General features: G+C 41.9%; 1 protein-coding gene and 1 non-coding gene across 2 annotated transcripts in view; both read right to left on the bottom strand.

Annotated features, from left to right (window-relative positions):
• Positions 1–941: 941 nt before the first annotated feature.
• Positions 942–27,903, bottom strand: part of RELL1 (RELT like 1) — a 52,679-nt gene continuing 25,717 nt past the window's right edge. The window contains exons 3-7 of the mRNA XM_020286317.2: positions 25,505–25,576; positions 19,274–19,331; positions 18,142–18,378; positions 15,089–15,227; positions 942–3,027 (exon numbers count right to left, since the gene is read on the bottom strand). Of these exons, the coding sequence (XP_020141906.2) occupies positions 15,092–15,227; positions 18,142–18,378; positions 19,274–19,331; positions 25,505–25,576 (503 nt within the window). The 3' untranslated portion in view covers positions 942–3,027; positions 15,089–15,091. The remainder of the gene's footprint in view (positions 3,028–15,088; positions 15,228–18,141; positions 18,379–19,273; positions 19,332–25,504; positions 25,577–27,903) is intronic.
• Positions 9,233–9,339, bottom strand: LOC142870271 (U6 spliceosomal RNA). The gene has a single exon (XR_012918703.1). It is a non-coding gene; the product is annotated as a U6 spliceosomal RNA (small nuclear RNA).

Raw genomic sequence — 27,903 nt, forward strand, 5'->3', positions numbered from 1 at the left:
ACCATTCTAGATGCCATTAAGAACACTCATGATTCATGGGAGGAGGTCCAAATACCAGCCTTAACTGGAGTTTGGAAGAAACTGATTCCAACCCTCATGGATGACTTTGAGGGCTTCGAGACGTTAGTTGTGGTAGAAATAGCAAGAGATGGAAGTGGAGCCTGAAGATGCTACTGCATTGCTGCACTCTCGTGATCAAACTTGAACAGATGAGGAGTTGCTTGTTATGAATAAGCAAAGAAAGCGGCCATTCCATCTTGAGACGGAATCTACTCCTGGTGAAGATGCTGTGAATGTTGTTGAAATGACAACAAAGGATTTAGAATATTCCATGACCTCAGCTGATAAAGCAGCAGCAGGTTTGACAGGACTGACTCCAATTTTGAAAGAAGTTCTGCTGTGGGTAAAAGGCTGTCAAACAGCACTGCATGGTACAAAAAAATCTTTCACGAAAGGGAGGGTCAATCCATGTGGCAAACTTCATTACTGTCTTATTTTACAAAATGGCCAGAGCCAGCCCAACCTTTGGCAGCCACCACCCTGATCAGTCAGCGCCGTCAGCACTGCGGCAAGACCCTCCGCCAGCAGAAAGACTATGCCTCACTGAAGGCTCAGATGACTGTTAGCATTTTTTGCAATAAAGTATTTTTAATTAAGGCATGTATGTACTTCTTTTAGACATAATGCTATCGCATATTTGAAAGACTACAGTACATGGCATAAACATAACTTATATGCACGGGGAAAGCAGAACAATGTGTGCGACTGGCTTTATGGCGGTATGTGCTTTATTGCAGTGATCCGGACCGGAACCCACAACGTCTGCAGGTAACCTGTGCTGCAGGTATACCTGTGCTGCAGGAGGAGGGAGCCACAGCGGGGCCATCCGACGAGGAAAGTCAGCCAAATGGTCGCTCGATACCTAAAGACACACTTCAAAATCACACTCGATAAATTTTATTGCCACAGTTGTACTTTCAATGTACAAGGCACCAACAATTGGTTCATTCAAAACAACACATTCTTTAACATTTTTATTTTTAACTCTGCTTTGGTAGTACAAAAGTCATAAAAGTACAAACCAGACAGTTAAAAATACATTTGACACTCAAAAAGGTGAAAAATTTCCTTTACAAATTTTACATCAAGGTGGTAGCCAACTCACTGATGACACAAAAAGCCATTCATCATTAGTGTTTTATGTAGGATTTGTTATGGATTCCAATCCTGATAGAGGAGGAAAAACACAAGGTCTGTAAACATCAGTCACTCTGGACACTCATGAATTCTCACCAGATAGCAAAGTACAGACAGCAAAACGCGCATGTGTTGAAAATAAGAATGCTTAACTTTTGGCATATTTGGAGGCCAGCCAGACAAAAACTGCTCAAGTATTAGAAAATATTTAAAACGTACTCTTGGTATAAATACAATTTTAAATATTTCTGAGTATTCTCTTGCCTGTTTTATTGCTATATAAAAAGTGCTCAGACTTGAATAAAATTAAGAAATATTTAAAGTTGAAGAATATCTTACATTTTATCCCTCACCATTTTGAGGGCATAATATTTTGAAAGCAAAAAATTATGCTTGTGTTTTGTTTTTTATTAAAACTATTGACCTACACTGCATATGTATTATTTACACTAATGTACACCCCTAAAATCCCTATATAGCTACTTTCTGGACCTCAGTGAAATTGGTTTACATACTGACTTCTTTTCCACTGTGTATGTAAATGTACACACATATTCCATTTATTAGTTGTCATTAAAAATTCACATGAAATTGAATTCACCAGTCATTTAAAAGGTTAGAAATTTTTAGTTTGGTGCCAGAAACTGAATTGAGTAAGTATATTTACAGTAAATACTTTGAAGTATATTCTGATAGAAATCATCTTTTGGGAGCCAAATGAGAAATGTGCTTTTTCTCTTTGAAATTAAAGAAGTGCCCCAGTCACTTCCCAGCACTGCCATGGAGTCAGGTCTTGGAGAGTCCCTAGAACAGGACTTCCCCAGCCCTCGCCCAGACCTGCCACAAATAATGTATTACCTATATTTGCCTCTGGGTTTTTTCAGGTGTTTTGTAAAATGTAAAGTTAAAAAAAAGAGAGAGAGTTTTCCAGGCCTAAAGGGAAAGTAACGACTAAGAGTCTTTTAAATAATAAGCAGTAATCACAAGATTGAAAACAGGAAGCATACCAAGAAAAACATGCCAGAGGTAGGTTCTTCTGTTTTGGCCTTTGGGTTGTCAAAACAAGAATTTTTTTAAGTGACTTTAAACTATTTTTCCCCTTTAATCAGTGGACTAAACAAGAATTGCTTAGCTCAAGTTGAAAAAAAAAAAACTCAGTATTTTATACGTGACCTAGGAGTGGCACGATAGCTGGAGTTGATGCTGAATTCGTGGTCTAGGAATTTGAAGTCTAGCATCTGGTCCCATCTGACTCCACGATCTCATGGGAGATCAGTTTCTCAAGACCTTTGACCACTGGAGATTCATCTTTTATCTTTTGTAACAGCTAAACTGTATTTATGATGATCTTTTTACAACCAGTATCAAAACAGAATGTAAGAACCAAACACGCGCACACACACACACACACAAGCACGAGCTCAGACCGTACGTGAGCAGTCCCACTGCCCATAGTGACCACAATGAGCAGTCCCACTGCCCATAGTGACCACAATGAGCAGTCCCACTGTCCAAACTGCCCTGTGGACATGAGGCTGGGGCAGGGGCTGGGGGAGTGGCAGGTGGCTAAGGGTGGCTAGGAAGATAACAAATGAGCTCTTTCCTTCCCTGGGAATATAATACATTTTTCATCAGACTGTTTAAACCAAAACTTCTTTCAAAGCAAACTGAATTCTATATCCAGCATAGCAATAATATTATTCCCTTTTAGGTTTTATCCACATTCCTGTTGATTCCATGATAGACATTGTATAAAATATGTAAAAATATTTGCTAGGCAACTTCATGTCTTATAAGTTTTCAGTCTCTTAGAATTCTTCAAAGTCACTGCTGTAAGAGAAAACAAGAAAAGTAGAGCTTTAATAAAAGGTAAACATCATATCACATATTAATCTGCTTGAATATTTAAAGACACAGATGAATCTTAAGCCGCTCTTACACTGTCCTATCCCATCCAGCCCCATGCCTTCCTCCATTACGTTTTTTCTAGAATTCAGTCTAAAGAAATTTAAGTAAAATTAAAATTAAGCAAATTCCAAAAGGAACTCATTATCAAGGTTTGGCAAAGCAAAACAATAACAGCATTTGAGGACCACAGGAGAATGAGGATATTTTTGTGTTAAATGTTGGATGTGTTAAATCGGGGGTCCTCAAACTATTTAAACGGGGCCAGTTCACTGTCCCTCAGACCGTTGGAGGGCCAGACTATAGATTAAAAAAAACTATAAGCAAATTCCTATGCACACTGCACATGTCTTATTTTGAAGTAAAACAAACAGGCAAAAACACCCGCATGTGGCCCGCGGGCCGTGGTTTGAGGACGCCTGTGTTAAATGCTTCTAAGGAGAGCATTCTCCCTGTGACTCGTCCCTCACTTCTGGAGAACATGTTCTTAGCCCCCTTTGCCACCGCTGTCAAGTAATGAGCAACATGCCAAACACTTTCAGGCAGGAAGAACGGGTGAGGCTGCTTCCAAAGCCGCAGCACACGCAGCTGCCCGCTCTCCGCGGACGCCCAGGGCAGCCTCGCCGGCATCTCAAGAAAGAACATGACGACAGACTTCAGCCTGGGATCTTCATCGTAACCTTGAGGGTTCTGGGTTATATTTTCAAGTGATTCTAACAACTGGCCCTTGTCAATGTCTACATTTACATTACAAATAAAGCCCCCACACTTACAGAATAGTTCTCTACTTTCCAAAGGGCTTTTTACAAACATCTCATAGAACTGACAGCTCTGTACCCCTTTTCTTTCCTGTTTTAAAGAGTGGGATAACTCAGAACAGCATGAGAATTCTAACGCTGCCTGTGTATGAAGAAACATACACACTACGCAGGTGAACCTACACAAGGTTCAGGAACAAAACACTCTCCAAAACTGTGTTTATTCATAAACGCTAAACAAAATCAGAGATGAAACTAGCTTGCAAAAATTTGAAGAAATAGCAAAAGGTCAGTAGAGATGTCTTTAAGAACATATCGTTTACTTATTTTGCAGCTTATCCTTTGAGATATGTCATCTAATATTTATTTATTTTTATTTATTTTTTTGTGGAGATGGGGTCGTGCTATTTGTCCAGGCTGGTCTTGAACTTCTGGCCTCAAGCGATTCTCCCATCTCAGCCTCCCAAAGTGCTGAGAGCCACTGTGCTTGGCCTGTACTCCAATATTATCCATATTACCCTTTTCCGTCATTCTGTCATCCATAATATTCCTAGTGGTTATGAGAGGTGGAGGAGGGAGAGAGACTGATTTCCCAAATGAGATGCCAGGTTGGGTAAAGGACCCTATTCCCTAAGCTAAAAAGGAAACAAAACATTGTCCATCTAAAATGGCATGGATCAAGCTTTTAGTCATGATGAAATAAGTAATTCCCTGCACTGCATCGCCACGATCTAGCACAGCTGAATTGCAGATTTTTTACTGTAAAGCTGAACAAGTCAAGTCTGGAACTACTTTCAGGTAGGAGTTGATACATATGAAACATTTTAGCAGAGAAAACAGATGGAAAGGCCAGAGGTGGAGAAATATAACAAATGGTCCAAAAGGGGGTGGGGGAGTAAAAAATAAGTGATAATTTTCTGAGCAAAACTTTAAACTAGGCCATTATCTAGAAAACAGGTATTCCACTATTTTTATGTCTCATTTTATGTGCTCCCTTAGAACAGGACATTTTTGCATCAAGGAAAATAACAAAGTCAAGGGTGAGGGAAGTCAAAACCTAGAATGTAATGTTTCACTGTATTAACAGTTTTCATTCCCACCTAGGAGAGCTTCCCGTTTAGAGTGTTTTGCACAGAGGTGAACGACTTTTAAGAGTGGGCATTTGCAAGACCACAGGCCAGGCTACGGGTGAGGGCCTGGCGCCAGAGGCCCGCCTTCAAAGGCAGACCTCTGTCACAGCTGTTGAGCCATGGCTGTCGCTGTAGCACTCTCCTATAAGGTTACGGGGATTGTACATTGGATGATAAATGCAAAATGCTTAATAAGGGGCCAAGCAGTCAGTACACCCCCAAAGTTAGCTACTCTGGTAATTACCATCATCCAATTTTCTACTCTGAACAACCACATTAGCTTTCTTCAACAGCTGCCTTTTGCAGCTGATTAAAACCGCACTGTCTGCAATATCTTTGAGAGGAAGTGAAAACACACACACACACACACACACACACACACACACACACACAAATTGCTGCTTGACGTCCTCACTGCTAATACTAGAAACTAAGCAGAAAGGGGAAAGTTAATCTTTTTAAAACTGTTGCCGTTCTGGTCTCTCCGTACATATACACACTTACTAGGAGGCAGCACATTACTGGGAGAGCAGCTATGAATTTCCAGGTAAATACCTGTCTTATCACAAAGTCACTCCAGGGAAAAGAAGACACTACACACACTGTGGCGTGAAAATTTCCAGCTGTGTCCTCATTTCTGGCAGTGAAACGAGGTACATCAAAAGTTAAGGACTGTGTTATTGTCAAATTCCTTCCCATTCTAAATTTGTGAATGTATCCATGTTGATAAACAAATACACACTTTGAAATAGTATTTCCTTACCAGGAAGCACCAACAGAATCGTTAACAGCTGCCTTCCACAGGTCCCGCAGAGACCCTGTGTGGGCCGCACCACCGCCATGAAAGGCTAAAGGAGCGTGTGATCAGGGGAGGAAGGAAACATTCACCCCCCCACACTGCTCTCGCCAGCACCGTGGGACCAGCCACACCTAACAAGCCTGACTGCTCTCTCTTCTGGGGAAATTTGTTGATTACAATTATATACATGAGTGCTCAAGCCAGAAAAAATTAAGCAAAGCTTCCTTACATTGAAAGAAAACACAATTCAGAAATCCCAAGTATAACCATTTCACTCATCAGATGAGGCTGATGCACAACAATTAAGAACTTCACAGAAGATTCATCTGGAACAAATGAAGAGGTTGTCTTTTCCTTTAAAGTTCATTGCTTACTATATAATCATATAAAGATAAAGCCATAATCCTATTATTATGCTATGGTTCAAAAGGAACCACAATATGCTTCTTTTTTTAAATTTAATTTTATTTTTATTTTAATAAAAAGTCTTCAGTGGGACACACTATGTTGCTGATTAGAACATACACATGCCTTGTTAAAAAGGATTCTCTAAAAAAAAAGAATCTAGTCCTTTTAAAAGTTAGAAATATGCTTTAAGAAACTAGGAGCCTAAGCAGATTAATGGATAGTGAACGCTGAAATCTCAAAGGGCAGAGTGTTAAGGAAGGAAAAGGCTCCCTGATCGATAATAGCAGTACTGACATTTGCACAGCGCTTTCTACATGCCAGGTACTCATTAACCCAATCAATCTTCCCTATGACTTCATGAGACAATGACAATTTCCATTTTCATAGGAGGAAACGGAGGCTTATGGGTTCAATAACTTGCCCGCAGCCACACAATAAATAATGGGAAAGGAGGGGTTGCAACCCAGGCAGAGAGACCTGGAAGACCACACAGTCACCCCACTCTGCCTGCCGCCTGATCACCACAGAGACGTCCATGGCATCAGTGAGTGGTACCCTCACTTCTCTGCTCCCTACCTGTGTGGGGGCCAATAGAAGGGAAATGCTGGAACTAGAAATGCTAGCAGAGCCTCTACCAAGGCAAGTCATTGTTATGTGAACAGTTAAGTGATGCTAAAAACCTATACTCTAAAAGGGGCCAGTCCCCAACAAGATCAAAACTGTATCTATGCAACATTGAATTCTCGTTTCATTGAAAGATACAAGGATAAAGAACCACACAGTTGGATTAATAATTTTCTACAACACTTTTAAATAAAACAAATGGGGAAAGTTGTTTATAGGAACAGAGTTAAGATTATGACAGCAAAATTCACACACAAGTCCTGGAGCTGTGGAGGTGACCACTCACTAGTAATCTGTGAGCCTTTAAGGCTCAGACTTCTCAGTTAGGGGATTATCTTGCTCCGAGGCTCTACTGAAATTCTGTGGCTACCAGCTCACAGGCTATGGCTGCTGAAAATGTGACGCGTGGTCTAGCAACAGTGCTGCCTGCGCAGGTGGAGATTAATAGGAACACATCACAACGTACTTGGTGCTTGCAGTCCTTTAAATCTTGCTCTAAATTTTCTGTTAAATGTTATAAATTAATATTAATATTATACCTTCTTATTTTAATAAAGGCTCCTTGTTAATTTAAACACACAATAGATTCACACTAATCTAGACTAATCTGCATAGTTTCTTTAAATCGGTGTTTTTCAGAATGATCAGCAAAACCTGCTCTAGAATCAGCTTAAATATTATCAAAAAGTACAGCTCCCTTGGACCATACTCCAGACCTGCTAAATCAGAATCTATGGGGTTGGAGCCCAGGATATCTATTATAAGATTCCCAGTTGACTCTAACACACATATAAAGGTTTAAATTATGAGGTAAAACTCAGTAATAATGTTTGTCAATTGATTAAAAACTGCAAGAATTAAATTCACTTCTAAAGAGTAAACCTTGTAAACACAACACTCAAATCAGCTGAGATCAAAAAGTATATCAAAGAAATGAGGTAGGAAGCAAATATGACAGAATCGTGTAAAGACTGGAGTGTTAATTTAAAATCTCAATAACTGAATCTGAACTGTAACATTTTTAAATTACAAAATTCTTTTTAGCTTATTTCAAGTAGTTAGCAACTGGAATTCAACCAACCAGTGGAGGTCCCTATTAGTAACTAGATGAATGCCATATTATCACACCTGTTAAAGAATCACCCTCTAAAGGCTGGGCAAAAGATGAGAAGACACCATCCAACCCTCAAGGAGCTTAGTGCTTGTAGGGAGGATGTTTAAACAATCAGTTTCAATGCAAGGCAAAATGAGATATATGGAGTATCATTTCTTAAAACTGGGACACGTTCTGACTTGCTTTTTCATCTAATAATATATAGTAGATGCTCTGTGTACATATAGCTCTACTTCAATCTGTGGGATTTGCAGGCCATTATTAAATGAATAAAGCATAATTCATTTAATTCATCCCCCACTGATGAATATTTAAAGTTGTTTCCAGTTGCTTGCTACTTATGTGAACAATTTTGGACATCATCTTTGCATTCTTATATGACATTTACAACTGGAATACTTTGGTAGCCTCCCATGCCACTGAATTTCTGTAGTGAAAGAGCAGCCACTCTTTTCAAGTCCTTGTGTAAGTCTCGTTGAAGGGCTGACAGGGCTACAGGGAGAAGAGGTCTCCCTGTGGGCTCTCCGAGGGTCCAGTGGGTCGATTCCTGGTCACCGACAGGCAAGGTCCAGGAGAGAGCCCTGCCCGGCAGGGACGTGCAAGCAGACACAGCTTGCTTTGGCGGAAAGTCAAAGCAAAGCAAAACCAAAGTCTTTGGTCCCCCAGGTTGTCTGCATTCTGGGAATGCCGATAAATGTTCCAGTACCTTCTGCACACAGAACAAGGCTGTGGAAGAGTAACTTAGAAAAAACATCAGAGTTGACGACAGCTAAGTATGTTTTTCGGTCCATTCAAAACTTTCAGATTATGGCCAAAATGTGTTGGAGCTATTTCCAACAATAAAAGACAAATAGGGCATATAATTTTTCTAATGTGTCCAGCATTTTCACTCCTCAAGGCTCAATGTGAGAGAGTAAAAACTGGTTCTTCCTCAATCTATGGGGAAAGTAAAAACTCAACAGTCAGGGAATCACAGAACCCAAAAGTCATCAACTTCAATAAAAAGCACAGTGCCAACGAGTAGGCATCTATACTCTCATTCGTGGAAGGGCAAAAGGACGGGCTTTATATACATGGATATGCGACATAAACATGCATATGCACCGGGAGACTGATGACAGTGGTGTCCTCTTGCAAAAGGGTCTAGGTCAAGGAGATTATATGGGTGGGGGGTGAGGGGAGCAGATGGAGGGAAGACTCACTTTTGTTTTTAAGATTTATTTTTCAACCTGCAGCCTTTTACACTGTTTGAATATATATATATTTTTTTAATTTTAATTTTTAATTTTTTTAATTTTAATTTGTTTAACTCTTTACAAATTTGCGTGTCATCCTTGCGCAGGGGCCATGCAAATCTTCTCTGTATCGTTCCAATTTTAGTATGTGTGCTGCCGAAGTGAGCACAGTTTGAATATTTTATCCTATGCAGGTTTTATATTTCAATTCTTTAAAAAATGATTCCATTTCAAACACTTGTAATATCCAGTTCAGTAGACACAGTAAGAGCAAGGGACCGTCAGGAAGCCAAGTCCTGGCTCTGCAGTCAGCTACCCGCAGATCTGGAAGCATATGCCAAACGGGAGCCAGGAGGCATGGGGAGAAAGTCTGCCATAAGAACTAGCTTCTGTTCTAGAAGCTCCATGAGAGCATGGCCCTCATCTGGCTGTCTAACACGCTGCTGTATTCCCACGGCCTGGCCAAGTGCCTGGCATACAGTAGGGACTCAATACCCGCGTTTTAAAGATGTAACTGTATGTGCGTTGAGCTGAACTAGCAACCATAGCTCCTTTGAGGTATAAAAGTCTACGACCTTAGTTTCTTTCTGGAAGAAAAATGAATGGCTCACAAACCTGGACCCGATCCAGGCAGAGCTCTGAAAGCCATCAAATGATCGTCACACGATCCCACGGACGCCAAAGGAGGCCATCCCGGGTTGGAGCGACCACTGCTGCGAGCTAGTGGGCTGCGTGAAGAAAGCGAAGCTCTCCCTCACACTCCAAGCCATGGAGCTCGTTAACTCTGAAGTGTGGACTTCTTCCCACCCGAGCCCTTCACTGCCCTGGGATTTGGGGAAAATCAGCCCCGGTGAGCGCTCTGCGTCTGTAAAATCAAGATATTATCGCCCACAACTCCTGAAACTGCTTGTAAATTCCTGTCACTCACTCAGCTTTTCTCTTTATCCAGCTGGTTCTACTCGCCTGCCCTGTGCACAGCAGGTCCTGCACAGACACTAACCTCCCTCCGCCTCCGCGCTTAACACGGCTCCAAGGGATGGGCGCGTCGAACAGGGCACGGCTGGCCCCAGAGAAACGTGCCCAGCAACTGAAGGGCCAGCCAGGCGGCCTAATGCGTGCTGCTTCAGGTGCAGTTTCTTTTTTTTACATTTATGTTCCATTGCTCCTGTAAGCCCAGGGAATCGAAGTAAAGGGTTCCCATCCAATCTGAGATCCTTTTCTTTTTTCAAAAAATATGTATTTTCCCTGAAAAAAAAATATATAAGCTAGGGAGAAAAAAATAAACTAACTAGTAGTACCTGTCATTTCCCACTATCACCTGCTTCCTGGGGAGTTAAAAAAAAAAAAAAAAAAAAAGCAATTCAGAAGCCTGCAAACAAAGCAGCACCCCACCAGGGAGGCCCCCAAGGAGTCTCCACTAGACGCCCTGAGCCAAGGAGAGAGGAGCTGCCTTTCCTCATCATCAGGGAGGAAACGCAGGCGGCCAACGGTCAGGAGAGCCCACTGGTGACTGGCCACCAGTGCTCGGGAGGGAGTGTGAGCCCTGTCGCGTCTTGGCAAAGAGAGATGTCATCCCAAAGCAAATGCCTCAGTCTACACTACACCTTTATCACAACCTCTGATCTTTATGATAAAAAGAGCATAAGTCAGCAAAACTTTTCAGTGGCCTTGTCTCCAATTTTGACTCTACCTCCTGTAACAGGGGAACAGCTATTTCTAAGGCCTCCTTAACACAAGTAAGAAAACGATCCAAATTCCTGAGGGACTTGCCAAACTTCTAAACTGTCCTGAGAGTACAAAGCGGTAATATTATTAAGAAGTAAGAAGGGATTCACAGTGCCAAAAGTTGATGCTTGAGAAATGGCCTAATAAGACCACCAAGAATGGCACAAAAATTATTTATAGTGAATATAAATATTTAATAGACTATATTATAATATATAATAAATTATTATAATAATTGATAGACTAAATTATATTTAATAGACTATATAAATTCTATTCAATAGAATATAAATATATATTTAATAGACACTAATTCAGGACCAAGGCCTGATTGAAGAACTACACAAATATCATGTCATTTAAGTCCAGTAACAACCCCATTTTAAAGATGAAAAAATTGAGGCATGATAGCATTAAGTAACTTACCCAAAACCATTGTAGTTAAAGGGCACAGTTAAAATTAAATGTAAGAAGTTTAAAACCAAGCTTGGCTAAGCATGTAATCTAGCTCACATGTAATTCTAGCTGTTTGGGAGGCCAACACAGTAGATTGCTTGAGGCCAGGAGTTCAAGACCAGCCTGAGCAAGAGCAAGACCCCGTCTCTACAAAAAATAGAAAAATTAGCCATGCGCAATGGTATACACTTGTAGTCCCAACTACTAGGGAGCCTGAGGCAGGAGGATGGCTTGAGCCCAGGAGTTTGAGGTTACAGTGAGCTATGATGATGCCACTGCACTCTAACCTGGGTGACAGAGTGAGACCCTGTCTCAAAATAAATAAATAAAACCAAGCTTTTAATCATTGAAATAAATTATTAAAATGAAAATGAATAGGGAAAAAAATTAAAAAATCAATATCAGTCTCAATAATAAAGCAATTTAAAATAAAAAAGAATGTCTAATATTATGAATTTTGTTTTGATAAGAAAAATATTAACTATAAAACTTTAGAAGAAAACATAGGAGGAAAGCTCCATGATATTTGTCTGGGCAATGATTTTTTGGATATGACCCCAAAAGTACAGGCAACAAAAGTAAAAATATACAAATGGGGTTATATCAAACTAAAAAGCTTCTGCACAGCAAAGGACATAATCAACAGAGTGAAGAGACAACCTACAGAATGGCAGAAAATATATGAAAACCATACATCTTATAGAGTTAATATCCAAAATATATATGGAACTCAAGTCAATAGCAAGAAAACAAATAACCCAATTTAAAAATGGATCAAAAGGGATGATGGAAGGTAAGATTGGAGAGATGTTGATCAAAGGCATAAAATTTCAGTTAGATAGGAGGAATGAGTTTAAAAGATCTATTGTACAACCTGGTGACTATAGTTAATAACAATGTATTATATTCTTGCAAAATTGCTAAGAAAGTAGATTTTAAGTGGTTTTCACCACAAAAAATAAGTGAGGCAATGCATATGTTAATTAGCTTAACTTAGCCATTCCACAATGTATACATATTTCAAAACATGATGTTTTACACAATATATACAATTTTTGTCAATTAAAATAATTAAAGTAAAAATCATAAAAATATGGTTATACAAACTTACTAACCCAATATTTTCAATAAGAAATATTATCATAAAATGAAAGAAGCACATATTTCAGAAACATGCAATATAGAATGCTTAGGACAGTGTCATTTTTAAAAAGCCACAAACCAGTGACAATGAAGACAAGGCAGTGGCATTTGGAGGCTGAAAGCAATTCGATTTATTTAACTTTAAAGAACAAAAGCTTATTCTTCTGAGAAGAAATCAAAACACATTTTCTGTAGAAAAAAGAACCATTTTAACTGCATTGCCAAAATAAATCAGGCAGAGGGCAACTTAAATCTGGCCACAAAAAAGAACTCAGGCCAACAAAGCAGGGTGAAAAGAATACAGGGTAGGAGATGTCCAACGACAGACTTGGGGTTTTAAAGGGAGAAGGAGTAAGAGGGAGAGCCTGCCCCAATCTTGATAGCGTTCTATCTAGAATACTAAGTCTAGTTTCTTATAACAACCACCTGGAGGAAAAAAAAAAAAGAAAAAAGAAAGAAAAGAAGTCTAACCAATGAGTAGATATGCAATGGCATTTGAATATTTGAATCGATCCTACAGTAAAACAAAGCATTTCAGTATTATAGCCTAGCTAAAAATCCAAATTTGCTAGATGACAGTGAGCTTTGCAGAAAATATCTCATTGTAAACCAGTTAAATGTGGTCAGGACTTCAGATAATTGGACCAAATTCCTATGGCCAGATACAGACAGAATTTGGGCCAAGAAAACTGGCTGAGCAATCCTAATTCTTTTAACATTCCCATATCTCGAGTGCTGCTCTCCAGGCAGTGGTGGCCCAAATCAGCCACAGCACCAGTTAGCCACGCTCTGATCAGGACTGACTGTGGGGAGAGAATCAGCTCACCGTTCCCACCTGCGGGCGAGCTGGGCAATCTGCTCCATCTCTCAAGGCACTGCCCAAATGATGGCTCATACACAGGCTGTCATTGTGGCCCATGTTTTCTCTGCACCTAAACTGCCTGGGCCTTCCTCAGCTTAGACTGGACAGCCAGGAGCTTCTCTTCCCAGACAGGAGAGTTCTCACTGACTTTATCAGAAGGCTCCTCTGATTTACCAAGGTCACTCGGCATTCAATTCTAATATCTATGGTCCCCTCTCTCTGTTCGGTACAACTTTGTGCGATGCTGGAAATGTTCTGGGTCTGCACTGTTCTATGTGGTAGACCCTGGCCCTTTATGGCTGCCAAACACTTAGAATGTGACCAATACAAACGCAGAACTAAATTTGGCTCCCGAACTCGGGGGAAGGGTCCCAAAAGTCAAGATTGCAAGCAGTAGCATTAGAAAGCTATCAGAGCCCCTATGTCTCGGGAAATTCAGTAGCACAACTCTTCCAGATTACCTCCAGAGCATCTTAACCCCTCTGAGCCAGCAGATTATCAGAGAGGCTTCACCAAAAAGCCACTTTTCTCCTCCACTCAGCCACACCAGCTGAATTAACTCATAGTGAATTAACTCATAATAATCTGTAACACTGACTGAGCATTTCCTACATGCCAGGCCCTGGGCTTCATGTGTGTAACTTCGTGGAAATCTCACTGCCACCCCTTGAGACAGGTAGTGTCATTTCCATTTTCCAGCAATGCATAAATAAACTGTCAAACTGGCCAGCTCCCAGTGCTAGTGAGCGGCAAACTGGGATTTGAACCTGCAGCTAGACTCTGGGGCTCAGGTTCAACCTCACTATGTCCCTGTACCTGTAACAACCTCGTCTGACCACGCCCCCACCCCCACCCCACCCTCCCTTCCCCTTGAAAGTGTAAACTCTTCTGCCTTATGTTCAGGGTCGATGATTTCACTGGGGCTTTTAGAGAAAAATCTGTCCCAGGTCCTCACACTTGCCTTTTTACATAAAATAAGAAACATGAAAAGGATGTTGCTACTCAAGCCAGAACAGAAAGAAAAGAGTAAGATGAAAGCTAAACCAGTATATCAACTTATTTCTGGGTTCTGGGTTTTTTTTTTAAAGTAGTATCTTCCAAAATGAAAATTGCCAAACCAAAATCGTTCACTTTTGCTTTTCAATTGCTTAAAAATATTTGGTGGAAAGACAAACATTCCTACTGAGGCTATTTCAGAATTGTGACACATCAAAGAAAACTGGTTTCCAACTCAATTAATGGGAAAAGTATTGGTTTGCTTGCTCTGGCTTTTTTCAAATCACAATTTACCTAAAAATGATGACAACATTACATGTCATTTGGCCTGCATGTTTTTCTTAAAGGATATTTAATGAGCTGCCAACATTTAAAACCCTATGGTGATTTTGCATTTTAAAAGTCTAGATTTATCCCTTTTCTGAGCAACAACACGAGGCACTTTCTGCTTCGTGGTAAGGCAAGCCCTGTGGATGGGCGATGTGATTTCCAGTCGGCCACAGTCCCGACTCGCCTCAGGAGTGGCCCCTACCCTCATGGCCACGCCGGCCGGGCCCCTGAGGCATCACCTTTGTGCCGTGGTACAAGAAGCTCTGGCTGCACACGTGGTCACGCCCGCCCGCCCCGCCAGTCCCGGGCAGCTTCCCACCCCCACCCCGCGAGTCTCTCCGGTGCTGCCGCAGCCCCAGGAAGGCTCTTTGCCTGCCACACTCCACGTGGCGAAACCACGGCTCACCTGCTACTCTGTGTCGCTCCGTTCCCTCTTCACGGGTGTCACCGGCACCTCCCCATTGACGCTTTCGGATCCACCAACAGACATCAAACTTCTCCGCTCCTTCTGGTGTGACTTGTGTTCCACTTTTGTGACCCTAAACCTGAGTGAGGAAAGAGGAGATCTGATGGGTTTGCTTTTCCAATAAACGAGAATGATGAATAAAGTAAAACTCATCCATCTGGGATCCCAAAGGAACTCAGCCAAAAGTTAGGGCACAAATGAAAAACAACATATTCAAGAGGAGGGACATTCCTACCTAGCAAATCTCCCTGTCCCCTGCTAAACTTTCCAGCTGATTTTCACTCAGCCGCATCACAAACAAGGCTGGATATTTTGTAGAGCTTGCAAAATGCATGAAAAAGCATGGACACTCAAATATTAAACAGCCTGGGTTGTGCTTTTATACAATGACATAGGTTTTAACATTAGGGTTTTTTAACCACAGAAGGCTGGATAAAAGTAGGACTGGCCACAAATTAGGATGACATGAACAGGAGGTTCCCTAGAGCAGTAGTCCCCAACATTTTTGGCACCAGGGACTGGTTTCACAGATGACAGTTTTTCACAGACAGGGGGCAGGGGGAAGGCAAGCGACAGGGAACAGCTGTAAACGCAGATGAAGCTTTCGCTTGTAGGCCACTCAACTCTTGCTGTGCGGCCTGCCCTAACAGGCCGCAGGCCGGCACCAGCGGGTTGTGGGCGCAGCGCCAGACGCCAGCCTTGGGAAAGCAGACACCTGTCCGGCAGGCCTAAGCCAGCTCACACGCACAGAGCCAGAAGAGCCCAACACACATTTCGTCAGGATTAGTCGGTGGTGCAGTGTAGGGTTTTTTTTTTTTAAAAAAAAAGAATGGGTTAATTTTCATTAAGGATTAAGGAAGTTAATGATTTTGCTAAGAATTAAGAGAGAAACTAAAGAAATTTGCTTTATTTGACAGTTTTCCTAGCATCATCATCAAATCCCTAGAGTTTTCATAATAGCTTCTTTCCAGTTCTGGTCTTAATTTCCCTTAAAACTTCTAAAATAAATTCTCCTCCTCTGTCCAGAATGAGATCACCAACCCTGAGGAGGAAGACTGGCAGTGAGAGAAAAAGCAGGGAAAAGCTGTGAACACAAATCTATTCTGCCAAACCGAAAGACACTCTCTTAAGCAACACAGGCCCAAAACAGCCTATAATAATTAAATGCTTACAGCATCTAATATCCAAGAAAGAAAGTTGGATGTGGAGCATTTTTAAAAGACACGTTGAATCTGAGTTGAATATTTCAGCAGATTTTTTAGAAAGTCAAAATATGCTTTGTCTGAACAAGCCACAGGTTCTCATTACATTTGCATTCATGAATTCCTCTGACTCTGGTTCTTAATAAAACAGCGTGGTCATGTGTTGTGCTGTTTTGCTGCAAGTGACAAATAGCTCTGTGGTTTTCTCCAAGCCGCTTGTGCAACACATGATGAAACTCAACTGAATTAAAATAGTAATAACAGCCAACATGTCTTGAGTGCACAAGTGCCCCAAACTGGTCTAAGACCTTTACATCAGTCACCTCATTTAGTCTTCACAGCAAAGCTATGAGGTGAGCGAGTGTGTTCACCCTCACTTTACAGAAAGGGAAACTGAGGCACAGGGCGTGGCTGCAGTTTCTAAGTACTGGTATCAGGACTCGAACAAGGTAGATGCAGTGAGTTCAGGCTACTCCTCCCAGAGGTTTGTCAGCAGAGAAAGAAGGACCATACAGGCAGCACTGCCAACTTCGGCTCCAGCCCGCAAGCTCCTAACCACCATTCTCCACTGCCCTTCCAAACACAGCCTTAGCAACACAGCTCCTGCATAGGACTCGTGATCCAAACAGCAGAAACTGCAAAAGCATCCCACTGCAAAAATGCTTTAGGTAAAGTCAGATTGATTCACTGCTTGAACTGTAAGATCTCCACATCACGTATGGGTCACAAGTGAAGGGTACTTTAGGACCCAGGACTCAGTGGAGGTGGTCTAAAAGAAACCACAGGCCAGCTGTGGTGGCTCACGCCTGTAATCCTAGCACTCTGGGAGGCCGAGGCGGGCGGACTGCTCAAGGTCAGGAGTTCAAACCCAGCCTGAGCAAGAGCGAGACCCTGTCTCTATAAAAAAATAGAAAGAAATTAATTGGCCAACTAATATATATAGAAAAAATTAGCCGGGCATGGTGGCGCATGCCTGTAGTCCCAGCTACTCGGGAGGCTGAGGCAGCAGGATTGCTTGAGCCCAGGAGTCTAAGGTTGCTGTGAGCTAGGCTGATGCCACGGCACTCACTCTAGCCTGGACAACAAAGCGAGACTCTGTCATTAATAGATAGATAGATAGATAGATAGATAGATAGATAGATAGATAGATAGATAGATAGATACCACAGCAATTCACATGGATCTTATGAGGCAGAGACGGGAGAGTTGTGGACCAGATCTATATCTTCTCTTCTTCACGGCACATGGCAAGATGACATTTCTCAGCTTCCTGCCAGTTATGGCTGAGCAATTGACGTCTAGCCAGAGGAATGTGAACCAAAATGATATGGGCCACTCCCAGGCCTATCTGCTTAAAAAGCCCTCGTGAGCAATCCTGCACAGACTTCTCCTTCTGCTGGCAAACCAGGCAGAGCCACAGATGGGAAGCTGTGGGACCCAGGGAAGCTACTTGAAGAGCCACTCACTGACCTCTCAACCACCTGCTTTGGATCTTCGCAGGTGAAATATGAACATCTATTTTGTATACAGCTGAGAATCTGGGTTTTATCTGTCACAGCAAGTATTCATCTTAATGGACACGTCCCCCATCTGATCGAGCAATAGCTGATTTTGAGGATTCTTCTGTTGCTGGAAAAATCTAGGACTCAGACCAGAAAATGTCTAAAAAGCCTAGAGATATGACCCGAGCCAGGCGTAGGAGAATATACTCTACGTTTAACGGGAAAGTACAAATCCACACACCACACAACCGTGTCACACGCAAAGCAACAGCACTCAAAGGTCTCCTACCTGCCGACAGAGAGGACGGTGACCTCTCCCTGGCGCCTTGACCGGCCCTCTCTGGACTTGGTGGTCGGCTTTATGAAGTGCCACCGCTTGTGCCTGCACCGATGACACACGTCCCTCTCGACCACACCACCCACAGTGTGCAAATGGTGGCCACAGACGTGCTTCCCTGGGGTGCCCCCTGGGGACAGAGGCCCAGGGCTCACAGGCGGGCTCCCAGGAGTGCTGGGGGTCACAGGGCTGCAGGAGGGAGGAAAGGAAAAGGCAGAACTGGTCACTTAGAGGAAACACCAGCCCAGGCAGTCAGTCTCTCCCCTTGTGGTGGAAGAAGCAGGTGTAAATTACAAGACAAAAACCCCACAAGGCTCTGTGAACACCCAGCTCTAAAATAGCACACAGTGCTCAGAACACAGCAGGCACTCAATAAATGCTTCTTGCTGGAGAAATGAAAACTTACATAGTTTACAGTTATCTGTAATTAATTATGAAGAAATGTGAAGCTGAACAATCAGAACTTAAAACAATAATATAAAAATAGAACTTGGCAAGAATCCCCAAACCAGCCTGGTTGTTCATGTGATCACCACAGTTCACAGAGGTCTCTCAATGCCCGAGGCACTTTGTATTCCTTATAATAACCCAATAAAGTTGGTACAATGGTGCCCTCCATTTTAGAGATGATGGAACTTGAGCTCAGAGTGGTCAGTTAACTTGCCCAAGGACAGATGGCCAGTAAGTGGCAGAAAAGAGATTCAGCCACCTCTCCCAATTCCAAGGATGTGTTCTTGCCAATAAGCTCTAAGCCTTACTTCTTCCCATCACTCTTCTCTAACACAACAGTTCTCGACCAGGGGTGACTGTCGCCCCCAGAGGACACTAACAAAGGTGGAGACATTTGGGGTTGTCCCACCTTGGGGGCAAGGAGGGCTGGCGTGCGCTGGCATCTGCTGAGTGAGGCCAGGAATGCTGCTAAACACCCCACAAAGCGCGGGCCCCCCACAGCAAAGAATCACCGGCCCAAAGTGTGAGCAGTGCAGGAGCTGGGAAACTGCTCTAGCAGAGCAGCATCTCAAATGTCATCGTGTCTGAGCGGATAACTGAGAAAGGCGTCCTATTATATGGAAGGAGCACTCACCTTTCAGGATCATACACGCTATTATCTGCTACCATTGCCTTTAAGACATCAGCATTTGCTAAGGAATAAAGACAAAATTAAAGAATTAAACTGGAATGAGTAAGATGAGTAACCATAAAATTATCACATCATAAAAAACACCTAATTCAGTGCCTTCAGCTCATGATGAGGTCCTGGCCATCCTTCCCATGGTAACCTCATGATACTTCACCGTCTGTCATTATCTTCACCACACAGGAATTTATGAGTTATAATCTGTGCAAAGGAGAGCAGATCTACTATAGAGATTTGCTTCCTACACAGCAACATCATGTAGAAGAAACATCCCCCAACCTAAAGAAAAATGTATATGCTGCTACTCTATTGCATTCAGTATATTTTAATAAATACACTTTGATAAATATGGTAGTGAGGTATATGTCTTAAAGGACCTGTATTCCAATAACTTGTATGTTCTGAAATAATTAGCTCTAAACTCTGAATACCCCTGTAGTAACAAATCTATCCCACATAAAATCAGAGATGGAAGAGATTCAATTTTCCGGATGGGCCAATTTGGCTTAGTTCTGATTCAGGACCAAACAAGCTCTTAACTCCGGCCAGCTGTCTTAAAATTTCAAGTCTTGATCACAACATTTAAGTAATATAATATAGGCTGACTCAAATTAGACTTCTAATGCCATTTTTTTTTTAAATCCAAATTTGTAGGTGGGAAGCTAGTTTGTCAATGAAAGCAAGCCGCATTTAAGCTCCTTGGCCTCCCTCGCTGTGCCCCACAGCCATTTGCCATGTTCCTTTCACCTCTTATGAAGTGGTCAAGCTCCTAGGATACAAAAGCTGAGGTGAATGTTCAAGCTCCTCTTGGCTATTTAACTGACAAAGCCAAATGTTACTACCAACTGGTAACCTTTTCAATTGATTTTTAAAACACGATTCTCATGAGTAACCACAACAAATTCTCTAGAGAGGAAAGAACAAAAAGAGATCACCATGTGAGCCAACACCAACGTCTAACATTTAACATTCAAATGACATCCTAGAGGAGGAAAATGAACTCTGAGTCCAGCCCGCTGCAGAAAGTGTCAGAGTTTACACGCAGTCTTTCTCAACCTGGTTCCATCGTTACCCCACCTAGGAGCCTGGTTCAACTTTTTATTTTCCCTAATCACCCTCCTTTGAAAGTATAATACTATAAATATATTACATATCTGGTTATATATTATGTGGATATCTCTGCTTTATATATGAGAGTAAGATTTTTTTGCCCCCCACTCCAATTTTTATCCTCTGGTGGGCATATCATATACCCACTGCGACCCTTAAGAATGCATGAAATTTTTAAAGAAATATCAACGCATCATACCATCCTCTACCAAAAGAAATACTTTCCTTGCCCTTCATGACTACCTGTAAGGATGTCCAAATGCATTTCCAATCACAAGTTTTGACCCAAATAAGATTCTTTTAATTATAAAAAAAAAGTACTGAAAATAGATCCATAGTATCTTTTCCGTCACAACAAAGACAAATTACCCTCTGCAAACTATATTTAAGTATAATCTAGTGATGACAGTCATTTCGCCTTTTGACTAACAATGAGGATTCAGAAAAATAATTTTCTTTCAGATAATGGATTTGGACATACAATTCCATATACAATTTTATATTTTATTGTATATAAAATATAGCTGAGTTGGTTCCAGGGCCCCTAAAGATACCAAAATGCACAGATGCCCGAGTCCCTTATATAAAATGGTACAATATTTGCATATAATCTACACACATTCTCCTGCATACTTTAAATCATCTCTAGATTACTTATAACACTAATACAATGTAAATGCTATGTAAATAGCTGTCATACTATATTGTTTGAGGAATAATGACAAGGAAAAAAGTCTGTACCAACACAACCATCCATTTTTTTCCTGAATATTTTGGATCTGGGATTGGTCGAATCCACAGATTGGGAACCTATGGATACAGAGGGCCAACTGTATACAATAATTTGTCAGTTGAGAAAACAACAACAAGAGCTATGAGAACAAGGATAGTGGGTTTACAGGAATGAGCTTTTTAAAAACAAAAGTTTAAATAGCTGCTTGATTGAGAAAATTAATCACCTATAAAATGATGGTGGCCTATAAAATGAAACATCAAATTAGAAAGAGATACCAGGAAGATAAAATACATCAAAATCATTAGTATAATATGCCTATTTTTTTTGTAGACTTGTGTTTCTAATACATTCGTGAATTCCTGTAACTCACCCTTATAAATAATTAGTAAGGAGCCCTTGGTTTGCTGAGTGAAGTCTCTTAGACTCAAGTTTCCATGCAAATGGTATTCACGCCGGCCCCGTGGCCTATGGGACGGACACACACACACACACACAAACACACACACACATCTCTGGGCTAACCTCCAGTGAGCAAACGTCAGTAATCTGTCCCCTGGGAACATTTTTAGTTTCCTGCAATGAGAAGACTTTCTAACCTAACACCATTAGGACTTAAACATATGCCTTAATTGGCTTGTGATGTTGCCATAAAAGAACAACACCTGAATTCAGTCCTAGTGAATGCGTGCTTCCTTCCCTGTATATTACTCATGACTCCCCAACCCACTGCCCAGCATTCTGCCAACTACACTTCCTTTCTAGGCTTCCCAAGAAAGGCAGGAGCCGGTTACGACCCACGGAAACCCGTTAAGAACAGGAAATTGTGCATTCAATCTGAAAGTTCTATGGTGCCAAACCCACACACCATTATTCCCTGTTTCTTAAAACAAGTTGCAGGAAGGGAAACGGAGCACCCCCCAAATATTGTCAATAGCAAGGATTTCATATTGAAGATAAACAAAATTGACATGTTGAGAACAAACAGAACATACTACCATACCTGGCTTAGTATCTTATTTTAATTAACATTTTCCTAATGATTAATGATATAATCTTCCCAGATGACTATTTCCTGTTTGTATATTTTCTTTCATGAAATATCTGTTCAAACCTTCTTATTAACTGAGTTATAAAAGTTAAAAAAAAAAAACAGGACATTTTCTAATGGGTGTTATTTTCCAGAAAATACCTCTTTTTTCTGAAATTCTGCTTGATAGTATGCATAAAACTGCCAAAAACAGGCAAGAAAAATGCCCTGCTGTCTCTCTCACCACTCTTACCGTCAAAGTTTTCCTTACACTAAAGGCAAATTTCCCAAGCCAGAACTAATATTGCCGTCACCAAATTTAAGCCTGGTATATGCCAGTCACTGCCTAAAAGCTTCACTGACCTCACCGGTCGGACTCTTCTGACATAACTCACAGTAGGTAGAATTATCATCCCCATTTTATAGATACTGAGACTGAGGCCTAAAGATCATAACTGACCAGGTCAGAGGAACCAAGACAGAGACAGAGTTGGACACAAACCCTGGCTAGTCTGACTCTAGAGGGTGCTTTTGCCCCAACACTTTCCTTCCTACCCTCAGTGTCCAAGTCTCCACCCAAAGGGACACAGGTTGAATAACAGCTCAGAGCAGGTCTGCATAATTGTCACAGCAAGTTTCAGAACCCACTTAATAATCATAGTACTGTAACAGAGGGAATGGCCTGGGAAAATCGCAAAAATATTTTCTGTCTCTTTAAAACATCCTCCACTTCTTTTTGAGAAGGGGTCTTGGGGTCTTTTTTGTTACTTGTGAATCAGGAGGTGGCCCAGCCCAGACCTGGTAAAGGGAGGTTCTGGGCAGAGGCCAAGAGCTGTCTTCAGGTCTTCAGCGGAGATGGCATGATTGGAGTTAGTGACTGCAGCTAACAGCAATGGCCTGAAGCTGAGAACCCGCCCTTTATAAGCTCTGTATTTCTGCTTATAGTCAGCAGGACGGCATTTCAGACAGGAGTCTCCATCCTCCTCCTTTGCTGGCAAAGTAATAAAACTTCTCTTTCCTCCTCCCCTCCTGCAGCCTCGAGGACAAGTGGCTGTGCTTTCAGCAACAGTAGTTTATAAAGAAATCCATTCTGCCATAAATATAAATTGAGCCCCAAGGTAAAAACATCCAAGGGTCTAGAGCAGTGTGAATAATCCAGGGTGCTTAGCAATGAAGGTGGTGCCCTCCTCCCCTTTTACTACCGCCAACGGCTCAAGGGCCCACCAGAGACACTCCCACAGAGGCCCAGGCACTTTCCAAACTTCACGCCATGCAAGAAAACTCCCAGCTCCCAAACAATATTCAATTCAGCTACATTTAGAAAGATAAATTAAAAGATAGCGTTGTGGTTAATCCAACCTTCGGGATCAGAAGGAAAATAATCAGTGTGCAGACATGATAACATGAAACAAATTTGGTATTTGTCCCAAGTTCAGGGCAAAGAGCTCCTAAAACCCTTGGAATTTCCTGAGTGATTGGAGTCTTTTGTTATTTATAATGAGCCTCTAAGATCACAGGGGAGTGTGGTTGAGGGTGGGGTAGATAGCCTCAAGGTAGGGCCAGTCAACAGAAAGACAGGGTGAGGTGAAGGTTGGAACTCAGCCCCGCCCAGGGATCTCTGGAAAATTGGGGGTGGGGGTGGTCCTGGGGCTGGAGATTAAAAACTCTGGAACAACAAGATTCTGGAAGCTTCCAGGTGGCTGGACTCCTGGCGGTGCTGGGAAGGTGGCATGCCCCTGCAATACCTTGCCCTATGCATTTTTCCATCTGGTTGTTCCTGAGTTGCATCCTTCATAATAAGCCAGTAAATGTAATAATGTGTTTCCCTGAGTTCTGTGAGCCATTTGAGCAAATTTTCAAGCTCGAGGAGGGGGTTACGGAAACCCCCAGATTTATGGCCTGCAGGTCACATGCACTGGAGACTCAACTTTCAACTGCATCTAAGGTAGGGGCAGTCTTTTGGGACTGAGCTCTTAACTCATGGGATCTGATGCCAACTTCAGGTAGACAGTGTCAGAACTGTGTTGAATTGAAGGACATCTGGCTGATATTCGGGGAGTTGGAAAATTGCTTAGTGTAGAAAAACCCACACACCTTGTGTCAGAAGTGTTGTGTGAGAGGGCAGAGAAGCAAAGTGTGTTTGCCCAGCAGTTCATCCTTAAAGAGATGTTTGTCTAAACTACAACTGACTTCGAACAATAAAGACATGAGGGGTTTAAACAATAAATAAGAATGTCACTACGAGTACAAGTCTAATATTATTCCATTTGCCAATTACAAACGCAGAGCAGAAAACCGTTCATTTATCACGATCACAAATGTTTAAAAATACATGAATCTACGAAAAGAAAACCTAAATACACATGGGAAAATGGTAATGGACAGATTATGCTTAATTTTATTCCTTGTTTTAAAAGAAAAGTTACTGCATGCTTATAATTTTTTAAAAATAGAAAATTAATTCCAATTTGTCAAAGATGGAAAATATCAACAGGGAGGTCCAAACTGATACTAGCACTCTGAGAGGCCGAGGTGGGAGGATTACTTGAGCTCAGGAGATCAAGACCAGCCTGAGCAAGAGCGAGACCCCTTCTCTACTATAAATAGAAATAAATTAGCCAAAACAACTAAAAAATAGAAAAAATTAGCTGGGCATGGTGGCACATGCCTATAGTCCCAGTTACCTGGGAGGCTGAGGCAGGAGGATCGCTTGAGCCCAGGAGTTTGAGGTTGCTGTGAGCTAGGCTGATGCCAGGGCACTCTAGCCAGGGCAACAGAGTCAGACTCTGTCTCAAAAAAAAAAAAAAAAGTTCTAGAACTAGATAGCATGGTGTTTGTGCAACATCGTGAATGTACTTAATGCCACTGAATTGTACACTTTAAAATAGTTACAACAGTAAATTTTGTGTTATGTGTATTTTCCCTCAATTTTTTTAGTACAAAAAATGGAAGAGACAATATTTGAGTGTTTACTATAGTGAGCACTTTATGTGTGTGACATCATAACAGTGCCCTGAGGTAAATATTATTATTACCCTCGTTTTATATGAGGACCCTGAGGCTTCATAAGGTAATGTGACTTTCCCCAAATCACACACAGCCAGTAAGGGGCGAAGCCGGATTTGAACACAAGCTGCCTGTGCGGCGGGTACCAGCTGACGCTTCGAGAGCTCACTCATGCACAGGTGTCCGGGAGCTTAGGGAAAATCGACAAGGGAGTCCATACAGATCCTGGATCTTCAAAGCAGGTTTTTAATACAATACATGAACACTGAATTGTTCTGGAACACTAAAATATTCATACCTTCATTTTTCATGATGTAATGGACAATTTGCCCAACAGTGTCACTGTTTTCATTTATACTATCGTTCAATTCTGAAAGAGAAAAGAGGATAGAACAGGTTACAATTGGTCACTGACATCATGTCAATCAGACATTTAGTCTTACAGCCCAAGATCTCACTGAACTGTTTCCAGAAACCTCTTGTGATCACCCTAGGCTTTCTTCCTTAGAAGAAACTTCCTAATGCAAACAAACTCCCTAACGCCTGAGACGTCCTTAGCATGATAAGCATAAATAGAAAGTATCAGAGCTGCCCACCAGTCCCTTCTCAAGTCCAAACCCCCACTCTCTTTCCATGTCGACAGCCTGGAAATGCATCTGTGTGGTCTCCATTACTATTATGTCTCTCTCATCATGTTCTTTCTTCAACCCTTACAAAAATGGGAAGAAAGTGAATTTAAAATAAAAAATTCTCCTTAAATTTTATTTTAATTGCAGGCTGTTATATAAATTGAGTATTAATTTCTTTTTTAAATTGGACAATTACTCATCTATGTTTATAAAATTCTCCTGTCTTTTTTTTTTCTTTTGAGACAGGGTCTCTCTCTGTCACCCGGGCTAGAGTATACTGGTGCCATCATAGCTCACAGCAACCTCAAATTCCTGGGCTCAAGCAATCCTCTAGCCTCAGTCTACTGAGTAGCTGGAACCATAAGTCCATATAATCACACCAACCTAATTTTTCTTTATTTTTGTAGACCTAGGGTCTTGCTATTGCCCAGGCTGATTTCAAACTCCTGGATTCAAGTGATCCTCCCATCCCAAATGCTGGGATTACAGTGAGTCATGGAGCTCAGCCTCAGGACTCTCCTGTCCTTTTTTATTTTGAGACGGAGTCTTGCTCTGTCACCCAGGCTAGAGTGTAGTGGTGTTATCACAGCTCACTGCAACCTCAAACTCCTGAGCTCAAGTGATCTTCCCGAGTCAGCCTCCTGAGTAGCTGGAACTACAGGCACTGCCACACCTGGCTAATTTTTTCTACTTTTTGTAGAGATGAGGTCTCACTCTTGTTATTGAACTGGTCTTAAACTCCTGGGCTCAAGCTCCTGCCTCAGCCTCCCAGTGTGCTAGGATTACAGGCGTGAGCCAACACACCCCACCTCCTGTCCTTTTACATACACTTCCAAGTCACCTAAATTTTGGCCTTGTTTTTCCATAAACTCAGTTTACTTTGGAAGACTTTGTACCAGCAGAATATGTGATGGTCTTTGACAAAAAGCAAACCTATGCTCTGAAACCAATCTGTAAAATTTGTTTCAATAAGACAAGAAGGAAGAGGGAGGGCTAATATACTCCATTCTAGTTCACAAAGAATGAATCAAGGTGTCCTACCTATTTACCTGGAAAAATATCTTCTCCGTGCAAAGGTCAGCTTCCCTCCCACGTGAATATGCATATTTGGTGACGGTGCAAAAGCTGACTGCTAAGCCAACTGCAGAGTGCCCATGAAGGAGGCGAGGAGGCTCCACTTTCTGTTGACAAACACTCAGCTTCCGTTTGCTCAGAAGCTTGCACATGACTCATCCTGCCTCAAAGGTCAGTGGGGGTGGGAAAAACCAACAGTCCAGCAAGCTGGCAAGGAATGAGGAACTCCCTCCGTCCAGCCCTGCAGGCTTGCTTGAAGGGAGACCTACTCCAAATGTCATCTGTCTGCAAAAACCGCCCTTATAGGGCTGAAAGGGACACTTAGAGACCTGTCCCTCAACGCCCAAGTCAGGAAAGCTCCCTAAAGGATGACTGGAAAGAAACACCAGTAGAGAAAATAGGATTTCTTCTCTTGGGTTTTCCAAACACTACCTAGCAAGTCCGAGTTAAGAGGAAAAGGTGAGACATCCTGAAGTTCATGCCAAGGCCCAATTCTGGCCACACAGTCACTCCCTGAACAAATGCACATTCCTGCCACAAAGATTTAAGATAGAACGCCCGCAACAAAAGTGAGGACACAAAAATGGTGAGACATTTAATTTTTCCTTCATTCTTACTAGAATCTGATTCAAGAACAACAGTAAGGTGCTGGGGCGGTGGCTCATGCCTGTAATCCTAGCACTCTGGGAGGCTGAGGCTGGAGGATTGCTTGAGCTCAGGAGTTCGAGACCAGCCTGATTAAGAGCGAGACCCGTCTCTACTAGAAACAGAAAAATTAGCTGGGTGTGGAGTCACACATATGTAGTTCCAGCTACTCAGGAGGCTGAGGCAGGAGGATGGCTTGAGCCCAGGAGTTTGAGGTTGCTATGAGCTAGGCTGACGCCACTTCATTCCAGCCTGGGTGACAGAGTGAGGCCCTATCTCACAAAAAATAAATAAATAGATAATAATAGTATGGATTAATATTTACTGAGTGGCCACATGTGCCAAACAC

This window comes from Microcebus murinus, chromosome 3 (genome assembly GCF_040939455.1).
Source record: "Microcebus murinus isolate Inina chromosome 3, M.murinus_Inina_mat1.0, whole genome shotgun sequence".
NCBI classification, from domain to species: Eukaryota; Metazoa; Chordata; class Mammalia; order Primates; family Cheirogaleidae; genus Microcebus; species Microcebus murinus.